The sequence below is a fragment of the Osmerus mordax genome, chromosome 8 (genome assembly GCF_038355195.1).
Source record: "Osmerus mordax isolate fOsmMor3 chromosome 8, fOsmMor3.pri, whole genome shotgun sequence".
NCBI classification, from domain to species: Eukaryota; Metazoa; Chordata; class Actinopteri; order Osmeriformes; family Osmeridae; genus Osmerus; species Osmerus mordax.
In genome coordinates this window covers 18,571,561-18,594,671 of record NC_090057.1, presented here as the reverse complement: position 1 = coordinate 18,594,671, position 23,111 = coordinate 18,571,561, and the positions used below count along the sequence as shown (strand labels likewise).

At 42.1% G+C, this 23,111-nt stretch overlaps 1 protein-coding gene across 1 annotated transcript in view; it reads right to left on the bottom strand.

Moving 5' to 3' along the window:
* Positions 1–3,864: 3,864 nt before the first annotated feature.
* Positions 3,865–23,111, bottom strand: part of kcnk3a (potassium channel, subfamily K, member 3a) — a 39,351-nt gene continuing 20,104 nt past the window's right edge. The window contains exon 2 of the mRNA XM_067242074.1: positions 3,865–4,772. Coding sequence (XP_067098175.1) covers positions 3,865–4,772 — 908 coding nt within the window. The remainder of the gene's footprint in view (positions 4,773–23,111) is intronic.

The window sequence follows — 23,111 nt, the reverse complement described above, 5'->3', positions numbered from 1 at the left end:
TGTACTTATATGTTATGTTATGCCAGGTTGCTTTGCGTTGTCTTGTCCTAAGAATTTCAGTGCCCAGTCTGACCCTGTGTTGTTCTGTGCATCTGACAATAAAAGACTTGAACTTGTATGAAGATGTGTATTTAGAGTTTGGAGAAAACACAGTACACATTCAAGAAATGTGTCTTAGCAATTGAGAAAAACTGTAAATCAGTTACAACTAACCAGTGCAGCGAGTCCCTCAATAAGTGTCATAGTTTTCCCGGAGGAGATAAACTAACATCTGGACCAGTCTTGAAGTGGAGTGGCCAGTCTTGAAGCCCAATTGGTTGGGGTCAAGCAGGTTGTTCTGAGAGAGAAAGTTTGACAGTTGGTTAGATAAAGTGAGTTTAATTGTTTTAGAAAAGAAGGGTCATGTGACCCAAAGGCAGCACAAGGGTTAAGGACATGGAGAAGAAAAGTTATGATGCAGGGAGAGATGGATTGAAAGAGAGGAGAGGGGACTGGATCAAGGGGACAGGAGGTGGGGCGGTGAGAGAGGATGAGGTCAGAGATCTCTGCCTCGGAGAGGGGAGCAAAAGAGATTAGACATTTAGTTGAGTCAGTCATGGAGGGTGAGTGAGTAGGAAAGATCAGTTCAGGGAACTGACTGCTAATATCAACAACTTTCTTCTCAAAGAAGGAGAAGTCATCGCTGTCAGGGAGGAGGGTGGTGAGGGTTTGAGGCAGAGTTAATTTTGTTCAGGAAATAGTGGATTTTAGTAACAGTTTAGTAACAACAGAAAAGGTTTTAAGGAGGGAGTGACACTTATCAAGGTCCAGTCCGTCTTTAGACTTGCACCATATCCTCTCAGCTGCCCGAAGGGTGGATCGTTCTTCACGAATAACATCCGTGAGCCACGGGCAGGAGAGAGAAGATCGTGCAGGCCTGGTTAACAGGGGACAGAAAGTGTCAAGTGACGCGGTTAATGTGGATATCAGGGTGTTGGTGGCAGTGTCGGTGGGGTAAGTCGTGAACTCGTTAATGGGAGGGAGGAAGGATGTTACAATGAAGGAGAAATGGGAGGGGGATAGGGAGCGGAGATTGCGGCGGAAAGTTACGAGGGGTGGGGAGGCAGGAGGAGGTGGAGAGAGAGACAGAGAACTGGATAAAGAAGTGATCAGAAATGTGTAGTGAGGTTACAGAGGTTACGTAAGTCAGTGATACAGTTACGTGTCAGGATGAGGTCGAGCTCTTTTCCTGCCTTGTAGGTCGCCGGTGAGTTCAGCAGCATCAGGTCGAACGAAGTCAGGAAAGACATGAAGTCGACGGCCTGCATTCCTTCGATGTGGATGTTGTCATATTTGTGTTGTGTCTAATGATTGCTCCATAGTGTTTATATATTGATTGGTTGTGTTTTTGATCTGAAAACACTGTTTGATTTTGAGCACAGGTTTAATGGTAGGGGCGAGTGTTTGATTTTGCCAGAAAAGTCAGAGGTTTTGGAAATTGAGTTTGAAGATTTTATTTTGTGTTTACAGTTTTGATAAAATTGGTGACCGTTTCAAGAAATGTGTCTTAGCAATCTGAAAAACTGTGAACAAAATATATTATGCTATGTTGATGGCCTTCTGATTTTTAAAGACAGTGGAAACACTGAAAAGACAACCTCTGGCTCCAAAATTCAAGATGGGTTTAAAGTAATCTCAGCTCTGATATGTAATGGCACAGGAGCCATGTCAGAGAATTGAGGTGAACTAACTGCTAATGTGGAAGGCCTAGATAAACTGTACACATCATGTTGTTATGCAGCACCATCTTTTGACTGTCTGTTCTGAAGGTATGTATATTAGCATACAGTTTATTGTTATTTTATATTTACTACATGATCACCACCAATCAATATGAGACCAAATCATTTTCGTGCCTCAATGACCAGTTTCTGGTTTTATTAAGAAAATGAATCAATGTCAGAATGATAAACAATTCCAAGAAATAATGCATGACAGTCTTTAAATCAATATGAGGTTATGCAATACAAAATTATTTCAACTTGGTGAACGTTTTGAGATCCCTTTTAACATCTGAGTGGGAACCTCGATCAAAATGTGTATCATGTTTCTGTGGAGGTCAAAGGCATGCAGGGTTTAGATGTCCCGTCCTGTGATAGGTCTGATACTACAGCTAAACAGATAAGGCTTGGGTCATCTGCATCTGCAACAGTTCAGCCAATAAGGAATTAATATAAAACGCTTTACCGTTTTCATGCAAAAAATGCATTTTAAATCATTTGTCTAACTTAAATAAACATATTGTTATTTCAACAACAAAAATGTGCTGAAGGGAAACAGAATTAATCTCAAACATGCCATGGTGAGCCTGCCTGACCAACCAGAGGCCACAGCACTACTGTTTCTTTGCATCTAGCACTAGTCATTCTGTACAGACTGTGAACTTGTGAGCTCAGGATGGTTCCAGAAGGATATCTGATAGTGCTGCGACAAACAAGCTGCACACCCTACAACTCTAAAGAACACCTCTCATATCTAGCATGCAGGAAACCCACATCCAAATATGCTCAACAACTGATGATTTAAATTTAAGATCTATGTTTGAAAACATTTCTGAGCACAATATCAATCTTAAATATAATATTCAGGGAAAGAAAATGTAAGGTGATTCTAGTATATATACATATATATAAATCAAAGTATTAAATTAGATAATATGCACAGATATCCAGTGCCCTAAGCATACAACAATGTTCTAAAGTGCAGCAGTGAATTAGAGTCTATAACACAATGTGAGCTCCCCTGTTCAGAGTAAAACCCTACATAGTAACATTACTTTGTTTTTAGAAAACAAAACAAAAAACAAACATACAGTCCATAAAATAAAGGAATAATTATAGACAAGAAATTAAATTTAAATAAGAATATTTTGAACAAAATAGTGAGGTTTTATAAAAGTGATTTAGTAGATGTGTTTGGTAGAGTAGGTGTGTTTGGCTTGAACCTGAAATTACAGACACAGGAGAGATTAGAAATTTGAGAAGACTTCATTTGAAAAACTGATCTCTTTCCTTAACCCTCGTGCTGCCTTCGGGTCACATGACTCAAAGGTTCATAACGAACCATCGTTGTGTTTACCCAATTTTACCCAATACAAAAACAAATAAAACTAATTTTCTTTTAACCATTCCAATGTGGGGGGTCTGAAACAGCCCGACAGTTAAAAGAAAATGCTTCACTTTGTTTTTGTATGAGGTAAATTTGTCGCAATACGACGGTGGGTCACAATGACTGATGGGTCAGAATGACCCAAAGATAACACAAGGGTTAAACCAAGCCTTTTCTTTAAGACAATAAGCATAGCACAAATCTGCTGTACATTTATCTTTCAAGATGTACTGTAGAAGTACCCCTTTACTATCTTGGAGTAGCCTACTGTATGCCTTTTTTCTTGTTTTGTAGAGATCAGCCTCCCAAAATCTGAGTTTGTGGTTATTTCATCACAAACACAATTCATGTTATTCACAATCCCTAGGTCTGTCAAATGTTCTTTTGCAGTCTTTCACAGTGTAGAGTCCTATTTATATCTCTTCAAATTAAACATCAATCTAAGATACGGCAAAGGTTGATGCAAAGCAAAATATATGTCTATAAAGTACCACAGATTTTGTTCTGCTTTGAAAACAAGCGCACCAGTTGTGCCTTTGATTCATACCTTTATCTATGGAGGTCCTGGAGTAACTAAAACCAGTGGGAACAGCAGTGAAACAACTTCAGACTCCTTGGGTCTGGGCATCTTTCCTTTAAAGTAATGCCACAGTGAGAGTCCTCTCACTTTCTCGACAAAAGTGAGTTTCTGGTGGAAGGCCAGAGGCCTCCTGGCCCCTAGATGGAGCTGCGGCGCTTGGTGAGTCCCCTGTAGGTGTTGAGGCTGTGCAGGCCTGTGGACACAGAGCTTATGGCGGAGTGATGCTGCAGGCTGCAGATGCAGCCGTTGGAGTGGAGGGGATCGGAGAAGGCCTCACCCTGCTCCATGTAGGTGTCTGAGGTGGAGAGGTCACGTGGGATGATCATGGGGATGGAGTACTGCAGCTTCTCCCGGCTCTTGTACCACAGGCACGAGCACATGGACTGGAAATGGAGCACCTCAGCATAAACACTGCGCAGGCCCCGCCCCGCCCCCCCCACCCCGCTCCCGCCCCCTCCCACACAGCCTGAGGCCGTGGAGGAGGGCGGGTCAGGCGCGCAGCAGGGGTGTCTGCCGCTCGCCTGGCCGTTGCGGGAGAGTAGGGCCCTTTGCTCGGCATCGCGCTTCTCGTCCTCTGCATTCATGGTCATGAAGCGCAGCACCACCAGGTTGAGGAAGGCTCCAATGACGGTGAGGCCCGTCAGGATGTAGATGAAGCTGAAGGCCACGTACTCCGGCTTGTTCTGCAGCGCGTCGCCCCTCTGCAATGCTACGTAGTCTCCGAAGCCGATGGTGGTCAGAGTGATGAAGCAGTAGTAGTAGGCATGGAAGAAGCTCCAGCCCTCGAAGTGGGAGAAGGCCAGGGCGCCCACGCACAGCGTGCTCATGCAGGAGATGAAACCGATTATCACCATATTGACCATGGACACCTCCGTGCGGCGCATGCCAAGGCACTTCTTGAGGCGGTGCAGCAGGTACCTCACCAGGGTGTTGATGCGTTCACCCAGACTTTGGAACATGACCAGGGTGAGGGGAATGCCCAGGAGGGCATAGAGCATGCAGAATACCTTCCCCCCATCAGTGCTGGGCGCTGCATGGCCATATCCTGGGGGAGACAGACAGGGAGAGCAGCGTTAGTAGCGTTCACTGATTTTATAGGAGATGGGGAAACACATGGGGTTGAGGGGATCTCAGTAATCATGGACAAGGACCAACAAGTGGATCTGGTCAAACTCATGCAGAATGGAGGGATTCAAGGATTCATAGCTGTGACTGAGCACTCAGTTCAGGAAAAAAAATACACAAACATATTATGTTACATTTTTATAGCATCTCTCCCAAGCTCAAGGACGCTTTACAATAGTAATACAGTACAATGAAACAAAAACATGGACAAACAGTAAATGTAAAAAGCATCAAGCAATCAATTCAAGCAATCAAACACAAACAAATTTAACATGACACAGAAGAAATACATAGCGACCGATTAGGACAAATAAAATACAATACAGTCCCACTGGTGTTTTGAGAATCGTTGATATCATGTATGGACGAGAGAGAGGCTTTATATTATTCATAGTGAGTTGTTCTCTTTGGATTTGCATGGATGGATCACTGAGGACGTTTCGGTCTTACAGTATTTTACAATCGCTATGACAATGGATTTTCCTAACAAGTTTCCTAAACTCTTGACACAGTTAGCACAACATCCGTCTGTGTTTGCTATACAATTAACACATTTCTTGTTGCTTTGACACAAAATGCATAGAGTAAACACAAATGTATAATGCTTGAACTTCTTTTACACACAAGCTCAACCAAGACCAAAACAATTGATTTTTACTGCCCAATTTACCAATGCTTTCACACTGTATGTCAGAACAGATAACATCATGTTCAAAACCTAACTTATTGGCTTAAGTCAAAGTGAACAGCTGTTCATATTGTGAATTGAAACACAAATATATCCCTTGTATTTTATTCCATTGCTACTGAGAAACTGCTGGTTGAAGTTATGCAAATACAGTAAATCACAGCTGATTCCCAACTAAGAAACACTCAAGTGTTGAGGTTCTTTCAATCGCATGACTTACTGTAAGTCGCTCTGGATAAGAGCGTCTGCTAAATGACTAAATGTAAATGTAATGACCATATGGTATATAAAGAGGACCTCTTTGGGCTGATCTTGTGTGGAAAAAGAACAATATAGAGCAACACAAAGAAAGTAAGAATAATGCCTGCACGAGGGAGACAAGTACCAGGACAAGGGAGAGGAGTTAGCCTGGGTGCCAGCCAAACTTAGCCCAAATTGTCATGGCGGGCTTTATACGATGATGGACAGATGATCAACAGTAACGTAATCAACCACATCATCAAAGAGCGCTTCGGTTGAATTCGTTTTCAACAAACAACATACTACGTTGCTCTGATTGGTTGTAGGTCTATCCAATTGAGTGAAGAAGCATTTTTTTCCAGGTTCGGTTGAAACACGCCCCCATACTCACAGCCCAACGGAGCGGTATCAGACTCATATTCTGACTAGAATTATAAGTAAGACAACGTCAGGCTAAAGAGGAGTGGGACAAGGAGTTAGAATTTACATTTAGCAGACATTCTTATCCAGAGCGACTTACAGTAAGTACAGGGACATTCTCCCAGAGGCAAGTAGGGTCAAGTGCCTTGCCCAAGGACACAACGTCATATGCACGGCCTGAAATCGAACCGGCAACCTTCTGATTAATAGCCCGACTCCCTAACCGCTCAGCCATCTGACCACATCTGTCAGAATGTGTGGTGGCGCTCAGAGAAGGGCCAAAGCTAGGGCAACTGATGACATACTGTAAATGGCAGCTATGTTGCATATTTCTTGCAGTAATGTCCTGTTGAAAATGAAGCCTTTACTGCAGCAATTATGTTTCTGTCTTCTTTTTTTCAATACAGTAACGGTACACTCTATAAAGCTACTCTGAGATGGGTCAATCATTTTTTGTTCTGAATTTCTGCAGCAAAAGAAACAAAATGCATGCATTTACTAACCCCCCCCCCCCCCCCAAAAAAAATAAAAATGTAGAGGCTTCAAAAGAAACTGCATTGCAAAAAAACAATCTATGATCCATATACTGTGAGACCCATATATAAAAGAATGCAGTTTCTGTAATTCCATCTGATGTTAGTGTTTTTATGACATTGTGCTATGATTGACGAAATGTTCCTGTTGAAAGAGAACGTGTGTTATTGTTTTGGTAGACATGGTGTACTGTTTAGTGTATTTTTGTGTTAAAAATTTTTTTTGTTACTTTAATAATGACTTTACTTAGTACTTTTCAAAAACATGATGCACAACCTGAATACGCAATAAAGCAATAGACCTTTCAGCCTAATTCTATTTTTTCTGCATATTCCATCATATGAAATGGAATCAAATGAAACTCTCTTTTTCAAAACGTGTTATATTAGTTTCAATCTTTTAACTTTATGCACATTGATTTAAAGTGTAATTTTTCACTGTACACAAAGGTTTTCTTCCCACGCAGGGTGTACAGTGGACAGTAATGTTTTTGTCACTTTTTACCGAGTCAAACTCAAAGTAATGTCGGTACTTCCAAGCATTAAACACTGCATGGTCCTGCTCTCTCCCGCACTCCATACAGGGACATGCACAGGTACGGGCTATTGTTGCCCGGGCAACAGCCTGTTTGCCCTGGTTGGCTGATCTGCCCCTCTGGAGAAAGAGCCTAAATAAACGTGTTTTTTTTTGTGGCTGCATCAATACGATAAGCCCATCATTAGTAAAGTTAAATACAATTTAAATGCGATATCATCCAGTTCTGTGTTAATTTGTTTAGCCACCATAACGTCAGCTTTGTATGGAAGCCCATTTCCGCCAGTGAAAAAAAAATTTTTTGGACAAATTAAGTCATAATTATGAGATACTTAAGTCATAATTATGAGATACTAAGTCGAAATTATGAGATACATAAGTCATAATTATGAGATACTAAGTCATAATTATGAGATAATAAGTTGAAATTAGGAGATGTCTAAGTCATAATTATGAGATACTAAGTCGAAATTATGAGATACGTAAGTCATTATTATGAGATACATAAGTCATAATTATGAGATACTAAGTCGAAATTATGAGATACCAAGACAACATTATGAGACAAAAATAATTATAGAGCATATATTCAATTTCAAAATGGACATGGATTGTCAGTACATCGAGGACTACTATAAACGTGGTTTTACAACGGATGAAATACTTCAATTGCTTGCTAATTCACATGGGACTGTATTAAGCAAGCGCACCCTTGAAAGAATTTTGAGCAAGAAGAAGCTCTGGCGTAGGAAGAATAAAACCGATGTGGCTGAGGTGGCAACCTTTATCGAACAGCAATTGGAAACCTCTGGTCAGTGTCATGGTTACAGATGGATGCACCAAAAATGTTGGTTACATGGAATTGTGACTGACAGAGAAACAATTTGAATATTGCTACAGTTATTGGATGGTGAAGATGTTGATCTGAGGTCCAGAAACTGCGAAGGTGTGTTTACCACAGTTGTGGTCCAAACTATGTCTGGCACATTGATGGCTATGACAAATTTAAGCCATTTGGAATTGCTATCAGTGGAATTGATGGGTTTTCCAGAAAAATGATGGCTTGAAGCTTACAAAACAAACAATGTTCCAAAGATCATCGCTGGCTACTTTATGGATGCTGTGATCAACATTTGTGGATGCCCTGCCAGACTCAGATTTGATTTAGGAACAGAAAATGGTGATATGGCTGAAATGCAGTGGTTTTTGCATTTTTCGGAGAACCAAGCAGGAACAGACAGTGTAACCATTGGTCCAAGCACTGGAAACCAGCGGATTGAACGATGGTGGCTGACCTTGCGAAGTGAGTGTGTCCAGTTTTGGATGGACCTGTTTGACAAATTAAGAGAGGATGGCTACTTTTCAGACAACTTCTTGGACAAGTCCTTGATCCAGTTTTGTTTTCTTCAAACAATACAGGTAATTACACATTTTGAGTTCAAGTATTGCTTAATAGTCTATATATTTAAGAGCCGTAATGACCATGTGATAAAAGTCATTACCTGTGTTATATGCGGATATTAACTATTGTTTGTCCCAAAAAATTATGTGCGTTTGGAAAATAATAATTGTTACATTAGTTGCACTGCAGCAAATTACATTTTGCCAACACATCATATGTCTACGGTGGCCGAGACACATCAACGCTTTGCAAAAGTCACAACCAGTCTAGTATGATCACAACGAGTGATGGGAAGTTCGGATCAATTTACTGATTCGGTTCTTTGAATCTCGTTCAGTAAAATGAACTGATCTTTTTTCGGGTCATTCGTTCATTTCAACGGGGGGGGGGGGGGGGGGGTTGCTATCCGTCCACTGCAAACACGTATCATATTCTCATGTAGGTTAGTGCATGACATGTGCACCAGCAGATACTATTTTAAAAGAAATTCCAGCATTAAAATAATGTATCATGACAGTTTGTATGATTTGGTCATTTATTATCACACTAGCATTTAATTATCACGGCAAACAATTACACTGCACTAAACTGTAAGTGTAAATGTAAAGTGAAAATAACAAAACCAATCATGATTGGTTTTGTTATTATTCGCTCCAGTCATCATACTGCAGTATGATGACTGGAGCGAATATCATTCACGTCTTACTAAAACAGCGGCCACGCGAAACGGAATGAGGAAACTGTTTCCTCTACAAAAAAATTAGTGATGTGTCGTTCGTGAACGATTCGTTCATTTTGAACGAATCCTTACAAGGACTCGGGAGTAACGAGTCCTCTCAAAGAGTGATTCGTTCATTTTCTCGTGGCCGCACATCGGGACTGTTGCATAGCCTCGTCCAAGTAAACATAAATGATTCGTTCATTTCCAGACTCGGTCTTCGGGTACGAGTATTTGGATCATTTTTCACGTGACCTGTATAGGCTCTGTAGTGGTAGCTAGAGGAAACGCTAGAGGGAACGATTTGTTCATTTCCCGACTCGGTCTTTCTACGAGTCTTTGGATCATTTTTCACGTGACCTGCATAGGCTCTGTAGTGGTAGCTAGAGGAAACGAACGATTCGTTCATTTCCCGACTCGGTCTTTCTACGAGTCTTTGGATCATTTTTCACGTGACCTGCATAGGCTCTGTATTGGTAGAATCAGAATGGGATTTATTCGCCATGAAAGTTTGCACAGACAAGGAATTTGCTTTGGCAGGAAGGTGCATACAATAAACATATAGGGACCTAAAATTTAAATATGTGGACTATCTATACTAAGGGTACATAAACTAGCAGTACTAAGTGGGATTAGAATTGAATTAAATATACAATAAAATAAAATATAAGTTGCCGTAAATTACAATATAGAAATACAAAAATACAAATATTACAAAAAATACAAATGTACAAGATACAATTTTGTAATGCAGTGCAAAAAGCAGTGTGTTTTAAGCAGGAAGTCATTAGAGGCAGTGTGGTCCCTTGGCCTTGTTGAAGAGGCCAACAGCGGAAGGGAAGAAACTGTTTTTGTGGCATGAGGTATTGGTCCTGATGGACCGCAGCCTTCTGCCGGAGGGGAGTGACTGAAACAGGGAGTGTCCAGGGTGGGAGGAGTCGGCCACAATCTTCCTCGCTCGCCTCAGGGTCCTCGAGGTGTGCAGGTCCTCGAGGGTAGGCAGATTGCAGCCAATCACCTTCTCAGCAGTGCGGATGATACGCTGCAGCCTGCTCTTGTCCTTGGCAGTGGCAGCAGCGTACCAGACGGTGATGGAGGAGGTGAGGATGGACTCAATGATGGCTGAGTAGAAGTGCACCATCATTGTCTTTGGCAGGTTGAACTTCTTCAGCTGCCGAAGGAAGTACATCCTCTGTTGTGCTTTCTTGATGAGGGAGCTGATGTTCAGTTCCCATTTGAGGTCCTGGGAGAGGATAGTGCCCAGAAAGCGGAAGGACTCCACAGTGTTGACTGGGGAGTCACACAGGGTGATGGGGGTGAGTGGGGCTGTGTTCTTCCTGAAGTCCACAACCATCTCCACTGTCTTAAGAGCATTGAGCTCTAAGTTGTTCTGGCTGCACGAGGTCACCAGGTTGGCCGCTTCCCACCTATAATCAGACTCGTCTCCACCAGAGATGAGCCCAATAAGGGTGGTGTCATCCGCAAACTTCAGGAGTTTGACGGACGGATGACTGGAGGTGCAACTGTTGGTGTACAGGGAGAAGAGCAGAGGAGAAAGGACGCAGCCCTGAGGTGATCCGGTGCTGATGGACCGGGAGTCAGAGACTTGTGTTCCCAGCTTAAAGCACTGCTTCCTGTCAGACAGGAAGTCTGTGATCCACCTGCAGGTGGAATCAGGCACGTTCAGCTGGGAGAGCTTGTCCTGCCTTCAATACCATCATCCTGGCGGGGATGATGGCAGAGCTGAAGTCCACAAACAGGATCCTGGCATAGGATGCTGGGGAGTCCAGGTGCTGTAGGGTGAAGTGGAGGGCCATGTTAACTGCATCGTCCACAGACCTGTTGGCTCTGTAGCCAAACTGCAGGGGGTCCAGTAGAGGGTCAGTGATGGATTTAAGGTGTGCCAGCACCAGGCGCTCGAAAGACTTCATTACCACAGAGGTCAGGGCGGCGGGTCTGTAGTCATTATGTCCTGTTGGCCTTGGCTTTTTGGGCACAGGGATGATGGTGGAGGACTTGAGACAGGCTGGCACATGGCATGTCTCAAGGGAGGTGTTAAAGATGTAGGTAAACACCGGAGACAGCTGGTCAGCGCAGTGCTTGAGGGTGGCTGGAGAGACAGAATCCGGCCCAGCTGCTTTGCGGGGATTCTGCCTCTTGAAAAGTCTGTTAACTTCACCCTCCTGAATGGAGAGAGTCGTCACTGTAGAGGGGGGTGGGGGGGAATGGAAACGAACTAGAGGAAACGAACGATTCGTTCATTTCCCGACTCGGCCTTTCTACGAGTCTTTGGATCATTTTTCACGTGAACTGCATAGGCTCTGTACTGGAGGAAACGAACGATTCGTTCATTTCCCGACTCGGTCTTTCTATGAGTCTTTGGATCCTTTTTTCACGTGACCCGCATTGTATTTTTTAGTAGAGGAAACAGTTTCCTCATTCCTTTTCGCGTGGCCGCTGTTTTAGTAAGACGTGAATGATATTCGCTCCAGTCATCATGCTGACTGGTTTTGTTATTTTCACTTTACATTTACACTTACAGTTTAGTGCAGTGTAATTGTTTGCCATGATAATTAAATGCTAGTGTGATAATAAATGACCAAATCATACAAACATTTACATTTACATTTACTCATTTAGCAGACGCTTTTATCCAAAGCAACTTCCAAGAGAGAGCTTTACAAAGTGCATAGGTCACTGATCATAACAACAAGATAGCCAAAAAACATCGCGAGTAGCCAAAACATGAAGCACACATTGTGAACAACCAAAGTAAGTGCCAAAGGGAAGAACCATAAGAGCATGTAGTTAAACAAGTTACAATTAAACAACATTAACCGCTATAAGTGCAAGTGTACCTGTGGAAAAAAGCAAGCAACAGTAGTAAAAACTATATATCACAGCGAGAACAAAAATTTAAAACAATTACCACTAACCACAAGAGCAACAAGTCTCTAAGCAAGAGTCATTGTGATCCTTGAGGAAACTGACATCGGGTCAAGCGAACCATTCCTAAGTACCGTTGTACTCCCGGAACAAGTGCGTCTTGAGCCTTTTCTTGAAGGTGGAGAGACAGTATCTCTGATGGAGGTGGGGAGTTGATTCCACCACTGGGGGGCCAGACAGGAGAAGAGCTTGTGTTGGGACCGGGCGGTCTTGAGCGGTGGGACCACCAGGCGGTTGTCTGAAGAAGACCGTAGGTGACGGGTGGGGGTGTAAGGCTGCAGGAGAGACTTGATGTAGACGGGTGCAGTCCCGTTCACTGCTCGGAAGGTCAATACCAGGGTCTTGAATCTGATACGGGCCATGATAGGTAGCCAGTGGAGAGAGATGAGGAGCGGGGTAACATGGGAGCGTCTGGGTAGATTGTAGACCAGGCGGGCCGCTGCGTTCTGAATCCTCTGAAGAGGGCGGGTTGCACATGCTGGGAGAGCAGCGAGTTGCAATAGTCCAACTTGGAGAGGACAAGTGCTTGGACTAGCAGCTGGGTGGAGTGCTCAGACAAGTATCTCCTGATCTTCCGGATGTTGTAGAGGGTGAATCTACACGACCGGGAGACCGCAGCAATGTGGGCCGTGAGGGAGAGCTCGTCGTCCAAGGTAACCCCAAGGTTCCTGGCAGAGGATGAAGGGGTCACCGTCGCAGATCCCAGGGTGATTGAGAGATCGTGGGAGATGGAGGGTTTAGCCGGGATGATGAGAAGTTCTGTTTTGGCGAGGTTCAGCTGGAGGTGGTGCTCGGTCATCCAGGCGGAGATGTCTGTGAGGCAGGCCTCAATCCTAGCTGAGATCCCCGGATCGGTCGGGGGGAACGACAGGTACAGCTGCGTGTCGTCAGCGTAGCAAACTGTCATGATACATTATTTTAATGCAGGAATTTCTTTTAAAATAGTATCTGCTGGTGCACATGTCATGCACTAACCTACATGAGAATATGATACGTGTTTGCAGTAGATGGATAGCCCCCCCCCTGTTGAAATGAACGAATGACTCGAAAAAAGATTCGTTCATTTTACTGAACGAGATTCAAAGAACCGAATCAGTAAAATGATCCGAACTTCCCATCACTATAAAAAATACAATGCGGGTCACGTGAAAAAAGGATCCAAAGACTCGTACAAAGACCAAGTCGGGAAATGAACGAATCGTTTGTTTCCTCTAGCTACCAGTACAGAGCCTATGCAGGTCACATGAAAAAAGATCCAAAGACTCGTAGAAAGACCGAGTCAGGAAATTAACGAATCGTTTGTTTCCTCTAGCTACCAGTACAGAGCCTATGCAAGTCACGTGAAAAATGATCCAAAGACTCGTACCCGAAGACCGAGTCTGGAAATGAACGAATCATTTCTGTTTACTTGGACGAGCCTATGCAACAGTCCCGATGCGCGGCCACGAGAAAATGAACGAATCACTCTTTGAGAGGACTCGTTACTCCCGAGTCCTTGTAAGGATTCGTTCAAAATGAACGAATCATTCACGAACGACACATCACTAATCAGAACACAGCAGAAGTGAGCAACAACGGATGTTGACAATGACACAAGGCATTTGCCAACTATTTTGGCCAGCGGGATTATAAACTGGACTATTGGCTAGATACATACATGTGGAAAAGTAAACTTATTGTCCGTTTGAGTATGTGATAAATCCAGCTTTGTTCACCAGCTAACTTTGCAAAATGAGCAATGTTGTTCATTGTCTTTAGCCTAAATGTTCATAGTCATGTAACTTTAGCTAGACGTTGCTAGCTCTAGTAACCTTAGCATTACACCGTGTCACAACAGGGAGTCCGACAGTACCACACGAAGATAAAATATATAAATTGCTTTATTGTCAACATCCATTTTTGCTCACTTCCCCGGGGGGAATTCGTCGTAGCTCGCTAAGCGGTTTAGCGAGCTAATTTTCAGGCTAAGATCAGAAACGCCCCTCTTTTTGGTTCGTGGAAGCAACTTTCGATAAATCACCATAGTAACATATCAATTAACACTAACCTGCTCCAGAGCAGGCTAACGTAAGTGTAGCTGGATAAGCTTGCCACACCCCCGGAAAATAACATGGCAGCTCCCTTTTTGAGAGACCCAGTTGACCAAGGAGCTATATTCTAGTTATATTACCTTTCCATACCAATAGAGTTCTTCGCGATCGCCAAGATCTTTTATTTCACACGGATGAGTTCTTACATTTACATTTAGTCATTTAGCAGACGCTCTTATCCAGAGCGACTTACAGTAAGTACAGGGACATTCCCCCGAGGCAAGTAGGGTGAAGTGCCTTGCCCAAGGACACAACGTCATTTGACACGGCCTGGAATCGAACCAGCGACCTTCTGATTACTAGCCCGATTCTCTAACCTCTCAGCCACCTGACTCCCCTTGTTCTTGTTTGAACGATATCGATTCAGCCTCATTTATTTGCAAGACCTTCTCGGGCCGTACATTGCAAATATCACACGCCGCAGCAAGCTTTATGCTTTATTATGAGCTTATGCTGATGTATGTGAATATGTAACGCTATGTTTTAGGAAATGTCTTGTCTTATCTGTTGTGCCTGTGCTTTTTATATGTTTCACTGTGGGAGAGTGGGAAATGTCATATCGATTCCTTTTTATGTCTTGACATGTGAAGAAATTGACAATAAAGCTACTTGAAACTTTAATTGTGCTTCAGACTCTCTGCATAGCCTTGAGTTTTTTTGCGTCAGGTACATTTTTATACAGTAGGCCTATAGGCGATGCAGAAAACATTGGCAAAGCCGCAGCATGCGTTGCTGTAAGAAAAGTGTACTTGGGTCTTAACCAGCTTATGAATCAATTCATCATATTCCCTGCCATGTCCCAGTCAATGAAATCATAGAGGGATTTACACATAGGCCTCCATGCATATACACATATATAGTACATTATATAAGCGCTTTCAGTACATACTGTATATCCTCATAAGTGTCTATGAATTCGTATCAATTAGATACTCTTTGGCCTTGTTTTTATCTACTTATTCTGAAAGAGTTGAGATCATTATTTTCGCTAGCAAGATCTCATTCGATTATTAATTTCCATTAAGCCTACTGCCAGCAGGCACATAAAAAAAAAAAGGAGATCTGATTGATTGGGGTAATGAGGCACTTAAGATGAGCCTATACATTTTCCCAAGACTTACGCATTTAGCTTATCGTAAATTTTTTGCCAAGCTGCTTGTCTTGCTCTGGCAGCGGTGTTTGACTTAGCCATGATAATATGCTTATTGTCTTCGTAGAGACTCATTATAATAGTTTGCTCGGATGGCGAGAATATCACCGCTCTCTCTTTCGTCTTTTCCGCCATCATACCGTTAGAAAATCACGGTTTTGGTGATCGACCTTTCCTGCCTTTTGAAGTAGGATGTGCACGTGCAATTTCCCTGATAAGTTTAGCCTGATTGAAATTAACCACATGATTTGGATGCGGATTAGCCGTTGACGAACCGATATTTGCTGTTCTCAATCAGCTCGCTAAAGTTAACGGGCTAAAGGGACGATTAACTTAGCTTCAACCCTTACGACGAACGGGGCCCCGCTCTGTTGTGATTTTTGCATTTGTGTTGACATTTGTGTTTTGGCTTTTTGCAAAGCGTTGACACGTCTCGGCCACCCTTTTTTACGACCAGAAAACAAATCTCTCAAATAAAATATGCCAATCCCCAAAATTTGTATTCACCATTTGACTAAATATTATTTATTATTTAGTTGTATTGACTTGGAACAACCACAGAGTCCGTCAAGTCCACAACTCACGATCACCCAATGGACGTCCTTCCATATTACATGCAGTCCCTCACCTTTACGGCGGCAGAGAGTGTTTACACCACCTAGACACAGAGAAGGTTCAAGTCTGCCTCGAAGAGTGTGTGTTCAAGGACTTCCCGTGTGATGAAGATGTGTTCAATGTCTGTGTGGACCTAATGTCGGAGTATAATCTGAAATTAACAAATGATGTGTCTGAAACAGTTAACCTAGTATCTCATAATTATGATTTAGTATCTCATAATTTCGATTTAGTATCTCATAATTATGACAATTTGTCAACTTTTTTTTATTTTACTGACGGAAATGCGCTTCCATAGCGTTGCCCTCTGCCCCCAGTCACATGACATTAGGTGCGTTCGACATGGACTGCGGCTGCATGAAACGACCGGCGAAAGTAGCCGCTTGCAGTCGGGGAGGAGTTCTGGGATCTGTAAAGTCGGACATTCCAACTTCTCGTGGTTTGCTGCGTTGACGTCAGTCATGGCCGATCAAGCACTGTTTGCTTACTTTACGTTATTTATAATTAAACTTACTCTTTCCGTTAGTGAAGAGGCGGACTAAAACCCTTTCTTCAACACATTTTCAATTCAATTAAACTGTTTAGTCCGGATTTGAGCGTTGGCGAAACTGAATGTGTCAGAATAATTACAAAACACGCGTCAAAGTTGTCGTGTGTGAGTCTGGCCAGTCATGAAATAGCTGTGTCGTCATTAGAACCCTTGCAGTTGCTCTTGAGAAAATGCGCTCGGATACACAGCCGGCAGTTCACCAATCGATCTCACGGTACTTTGATGGCTACGTCACAGTGACCTAGCCTCGGCGCCGTCTCAAGTCGGACAAAAAGTCTAACCAGAATTCACTGTTTCAAGTCAGCCGCCTGCAGCCGGCTGCATGAAGTCAGTTCATGTCGAACGCATCTATTGTTTGTATTCTCACGCCGGTGCACTGTGAGTGAAGCTCGAGAGGGAAAACCATTCCACTTTAACGTGACTTTTTGAAATAATGGATATAATGACAAATGCCCTGTGAATAGTAAAAAAAAAAATCCACTTGTGTCTCCAATAATGTGCTGCATCAGCTTGTAACGTTTGCATCACGTTGCGTTATCTTGCCTTATATGTAAGGGATAATGCCCGACGAGGTGTACATTATCACCTGATAATGGACGACGCGGAGGCGTGAACCGTCCTCCGCTGCACGTCGGATGGTTGCTTCCACGGAGTCCATGACAGGTGATAATGTACACCTCGAAGTGCATTATCCCGCTTATACCATGGTCACTTGCCAACCATTTTTTTTACAAACAGTAATTCATGTTTTAATGCGTTTTGCCAAAGAAATCTAACGTTTTTCAACGTTAGCCTACTCTGATATTTCTAGTCCGCTCAGCTCATAGAACCAACACCGGTTTCCTTTGGCTGAACGATTAGCCCAAAAGCTAACGTTATGCTGGCAAGATTCAAAGGCAATAACATTGTGTACGGTTGACAAACCGTAAATATAATTTTACAGTATGTTTGACAAGAAGAGTAGCCAGCTATCGAGCTATGTCATTGTCCCCAAATCAAATCAAGATTTTTACGAAGAAAATAATCGGTGTATCGTGTTGGCCGCAGCCTGTCTGAAGTAGCTACAGTAGATTGACTAGCGAGGTGAACAGAGAATGGGATGTGAGATGAGCGGTTACGTGACTCTGACAGTAAATTCAGTTATTGCGTTGCTTTTAACGTGTTACTTCCCATCACTGAGTTATTTATTTCAGCCACTAGGTGGCGGTGTCACGAGCCAAGTAGTAACACAGTGCATCTTGGTCATTCTCTTTTTCTTTCTGTCCGAGCATGGAAGCAGCACCTTCGAAAAATGCCAGCTTGAGTACAGCTTGTAAATATATAGGTAAATCTTGTAAAACATGTAGGTTTTAAAACATGTATGTTCCTCTCTCGTGGAAGTCGCTTTGGAGAAAAGTGTCTGCTAAATGCATAAATGTAAAAGGTTCGAATTATACCTGTTAATCTTTTGACTGGATGATGTTTTGTTTATTACTGATTTTGGATGGATGTCTATGGATTTGTGTGTGGCGGCTAACGGCAGTGGTTTCCGTAACTGAATATTTATATTGTTTAAATTTTTTTTCTATGTCAGTGTCCTAAGTCCACTGCCGTATTGTCTTATTGGGTGTGCTTTGCCTTCGGCAAGGGCACAACCTTTGTTCTCTCACATATATATTATTGGGTGTGCTCAAGCCTTCGGCGAGAGCACAACCTTTGTTCTCTCACATATATATTTATTTAATATTTATTTTCACCCCCCTAAGGATCAGTCAATATTTGGACTACACACACACATACACACATACATACACGGCGGTGTCAAAAGTTTCGTCTTGGTAGCGATTGCGTTGGTTGTATTTTTATTTAAGTTACGTTGCATGGTTTAAGTAGAAATTGCGTTTTTGTGGTTAAAAGTGAAGCTAACGGTGGCTAATTTGCTAGCCACAGTCACTGACGTTACCAACGTCACTAACGTCACAAAAACACGCGTGACTACCTGTAGCAGAACATTCGTTTCACATCTGTTAACTTGGGGGATAGCTAGGCTAACTATGGCTTTACTGCAAGGCAGCTGCAGGAACGCCACAAGCAAAGAGGCCAGGGTGATAACTATTTACTCATTTTACTTTGTGATGTGAAACACAATTATGAAATGTAATGTACAATATTAGCTGATATTATTAAGGAAGTAGGCCCACATCTACTTTTGGAAACGGTAGTCTACTATTTCACTGAAGCATTAGCATCATGACATTAGCCTCTGTTGCCCGGGCAACACATACTACAGTGGTCTATGATGCATCTGTTTTCAATCTTTAAAATAAACATTCCTCACAAATACATTTTCGTTGTAGGATTTATTATGACATTACATTACAAGTAAACGATTTGTGGGTGAAATTACCATTACCTGTGGTTTCAAACCAGTGTTGCTCACTGCAACGCTGTAGCCTACGCAAGACACTACCAAAACATCTACACAGCTGTAGGAAGTCAAACGGCTACAGAACATGTTCGGCACTCCCCTTACTTAAATCAAAAGTCTATCTAACTACTAACCTGAACTTCATTGCCACAGCCTAAACGTTGTCAATCTGTTCATGAAAATAATTAATTTCAGCCTAAACCATACAACGGCACGTTAAATCCAATTCAACCAACGCAATCGCAATCGCTACCAAGACGAACACAGCAGTAGTCTACTAGTACTGTACCGTAGTAGTACAATTTACCGGGGCAGCTTCTCCACACAGGGCTATATCACATTTTGCGTTGTTACTGACAATGATCGCTACCAGTGAGCTTTTTATGAATGAGCGATTTTCCACTAAATAAATGTCAATCTTATTTACGTTTTGGGGGGCATATTTTCAGTTAGCAGATGGGACTGTCTGAATCGCGATTCCATCTTCTACTGCCGGGTAACGTCGTAGAATAATCTTCAAAGGGGGTTCTTTATTAATGAATGAATGCAATGAGTAGGCTACATGCCTGAAAATATCACTAGAAGGGAAAAACTTAAAATGACGTTTAAGTCATAGAGATTAGATCCATTTTTACACCGGTCTGCCAAATTTATTCCTTTTGATTCAACGATGAGGCTGCCTCTTGCAGGGGAAATGAGAAGACATCTATTTCATTCTACACTTCACTCGTATTTTCAGTTGTAAATGAGCAGCAAAAAAAAATGCTTTTAAATCTATTTAATCTTTATAAATAATAAGTATGCATTTTCATATAAAATATACAGAAATCAGTTGTAAAAATGTCATTCAAAAACGGACCCCTGTGCAACCGACGCAAGCAAGCACACCCTACAATTTCCCCAGAAATTGTCCTCTTTCAGCCAATGTAACTACTAAAGAGCTCACATTTACAGATTTTCAGCTATGGGCCTTGAAGCGAGAGCAGCCTTTCAAATTCTCTCACTAACTTCAATGGAGAGGTGGGTAAAATCCGTCAGAGAAAGCAGGAAGGAAGACGATTTCGAAACTGCCGGTAGAGACATATTTCTGACCGCACATACATATAAAGGACATCTCTAGTTTCGGCAGAGTCTTGGGTCTCGGAAAATATCCTCATTTTATTGATTGGACGTGTAGTTTTGCGTCTAGGTCAACTTGTTTGAGGTGTGGATGCTAGGTAAATGTTCGTTTTTCTCTCTGCCTAGCTCGTTAGCCATCACAGCTGCTCCATCGCCGTGGCAACCAAACAAACACGCACCAGGAAAGCAAAAGGAAGGTAGAGTCGTTTACATTTGTAATTAGTTATGCGATTACTCAATAAACGCGTCTACATGATTCTTTTTTATTAATCGTTGTATGCTCCACGGCCAAAACTTGCACCATCATCCTTCTGCAACAAAGTGTCGCCGTGTCTTCCTGTATCGGCTCTACTGCTGTATGTTTCATTCCATCAACACATTGAATCCTACTAAGAAAGCCGAGTAAACACACTCAATGGTATACATCTGCTACTGCTATTACTATCCCAACTATAATTTCAGCTGTTAAAACGATAATATTCTTGTTACGACTAGCTAGCCTACTTCTTCTGTTTAACAGTTCAGCTTTCAGCTTCTCCTGCATTGTAGGCTATTTTAGCTGTTAGCGTTGTTAGATGATTCAGTTCAGATTCCACACTGCCTCTTTTGTGTGACTCACACATTTTTTAAATTAATTTCAGCTTTCAGCTTGCGGGTATTTTCTCATTTATCACTTTTATACTTTTTTAAATATTAAGGTTTTTGTGCAAATTATTCTCCCTTTAAAAGTAATGGTAAATCCTTTCAAATCATTGTTGGAATGCTGCTCCAGCCCCTATCAAAAATACCTTTCGGTTGCTTTGAAGCTTCAGCTTATAACTTTCTACTAAATTTTCACAATTTTCCGCTTTTTTAGCATGGTCAGCTATCCCCATTCAGGTTTTCAGCATTCTCACTGCTGGTTCGCAGGAACAGCCGTTTCTAGTTGGGTGTGCTTTGCCTTCGGCAAGGGCACAACCTTTGTTCTCTCACATATATATTATTGGGTGTGCTCAAGCCTTCGGCAAGAGCACAACCTTTGTTCTCTCACATATATATTATTGGGTGTGCTCAAGCCTTCGGCGAGAGCACAACCTTTGTTCTCTCACATATATATTATTATTATTTTTATTTTTATTTCTTTTTGCCCCCCTAAAACTCAGTAAATACTTGGCCTACATAGACAACGTAGGTGTCAAAAGTTTCGTCTTGGTAGCGATTGAGTTGCTTCTATTGGAATTTACGTTCCGTTGCATGGTTTAAGCTTAAATTAAGTTTTTGTGGCGAAAAGTGAAGCTAACGGTGGCTAATTTGCTAGCCACAGTCACTGACGTTACTAACGTCACTGCGTCACTAACGTCACGAAAACACGCGTGACTACCTTTGCCAGAACATTCGTTTAGCATCTGTTAACTTGGGGGATAGCTAGGCTAACTATAGCTTTACTGCAAGGCAGCTGCAGAAACGCCACAAGAAAAGAGGCCAGGGTGATAACTATTTACTCATTTTACTTTGTGATATGACACACAATTGTGTTGTGTAATGTACAATATAAGCTGATATTATTCAGGAAGTACATCTACTTTCGGAAACAGTAGTCTACTATTTCACTGAAGTATTAGCATCATGACATTAGCCTGTGTTTCCCGGGCAACACATACTACAGTGGTCTATGATGTATCTGTTTTCAATCGTTAAAATAAACATTCCTCACAAATACATTTTCGTTGTAGGATTTATTCTGACATTAGTAAACGATTTGTTGGTGAAATTACCATTACCTGTGGTTTCAAACCAGTGTAGCTCACTGCAACGCTGTAGCCTACTGTACCCGAGACACTAGTGTGAGTAGCTAACAACAACTCCTCAGCTGTTTAAGTCAAACGGCAACAGAACATGTTCGGCACTCCCCTTACTCAAAAGTCTTTCAGTAGGGAAACTATCTGACTACTAACCTGAACTTCATTGCCACAGCCTAAACTTTGTCAATCTGTTCATGAAAATAATTAATTTCAGCCTAAACCGTACAACGGAACGTTTAATCGAATTCAACCAACGCAATCGCTATCAAGACGAACACAGCAGTAGTCTAGTACTGTACTGTAGTAGTAGAATTTACCGGGGCAGCTTCTCCACACAGGGCTATATCGCATTTTGAGTTGTTACTGACAATGATCGCTACCAGTGAGCTTTTTATGAATGAGCTATTTTCCACTAAATAAATGTCAAGCTTATTTACGTTTTTGGGGGCATATTTTCAGTTAGCAGATGGTACTGTTTGAATCGCGATTCTATCTTCTGCCGGTAAAGTCGTAGAATAATCTTCAAAGGGGGTTCTTTATTAATGAATGAATGCAATATGAGTAGGCTAAATGCCTGAAAATATCACGAGAAGGGACAACTTAAAAGGACGTTTAAGTCATAGAGATTAGGTCCATTTGTACACCGGTCTGCCAAATGTATTCGTTTTGATTCAGCCTGTCAGCTGCCTCTTGCAGGGGAAATGAGAAGACATCATATTTCATTCTACACTTCACTCGTATTTTCAGTTGTAAATGAGCAGCAAAAAAAAGATGCTTTTAAATCTATGTAATCTTTATAAATAATAAGTAGGCCCGATGCATTTTTATATAAAATATACAGACCCCTGTGCAACCGACGCAAGCAAGCACACCCTACAATTTCCCCAGAAATTGTATACTCTCTAGTTATTATTATTTTATTTTTTTCTTTTTGCCCCCCTAAAACTCAGTCAATATTTGGCCTACATAGACAACGTAGGTGTCAAAAGTTTCGTCTTGGTAGTGATTGAGTTGCTTCTATTGGAATTTACGTTCCGTTGCATGGTTTGGGCTTAGATTAAGTTT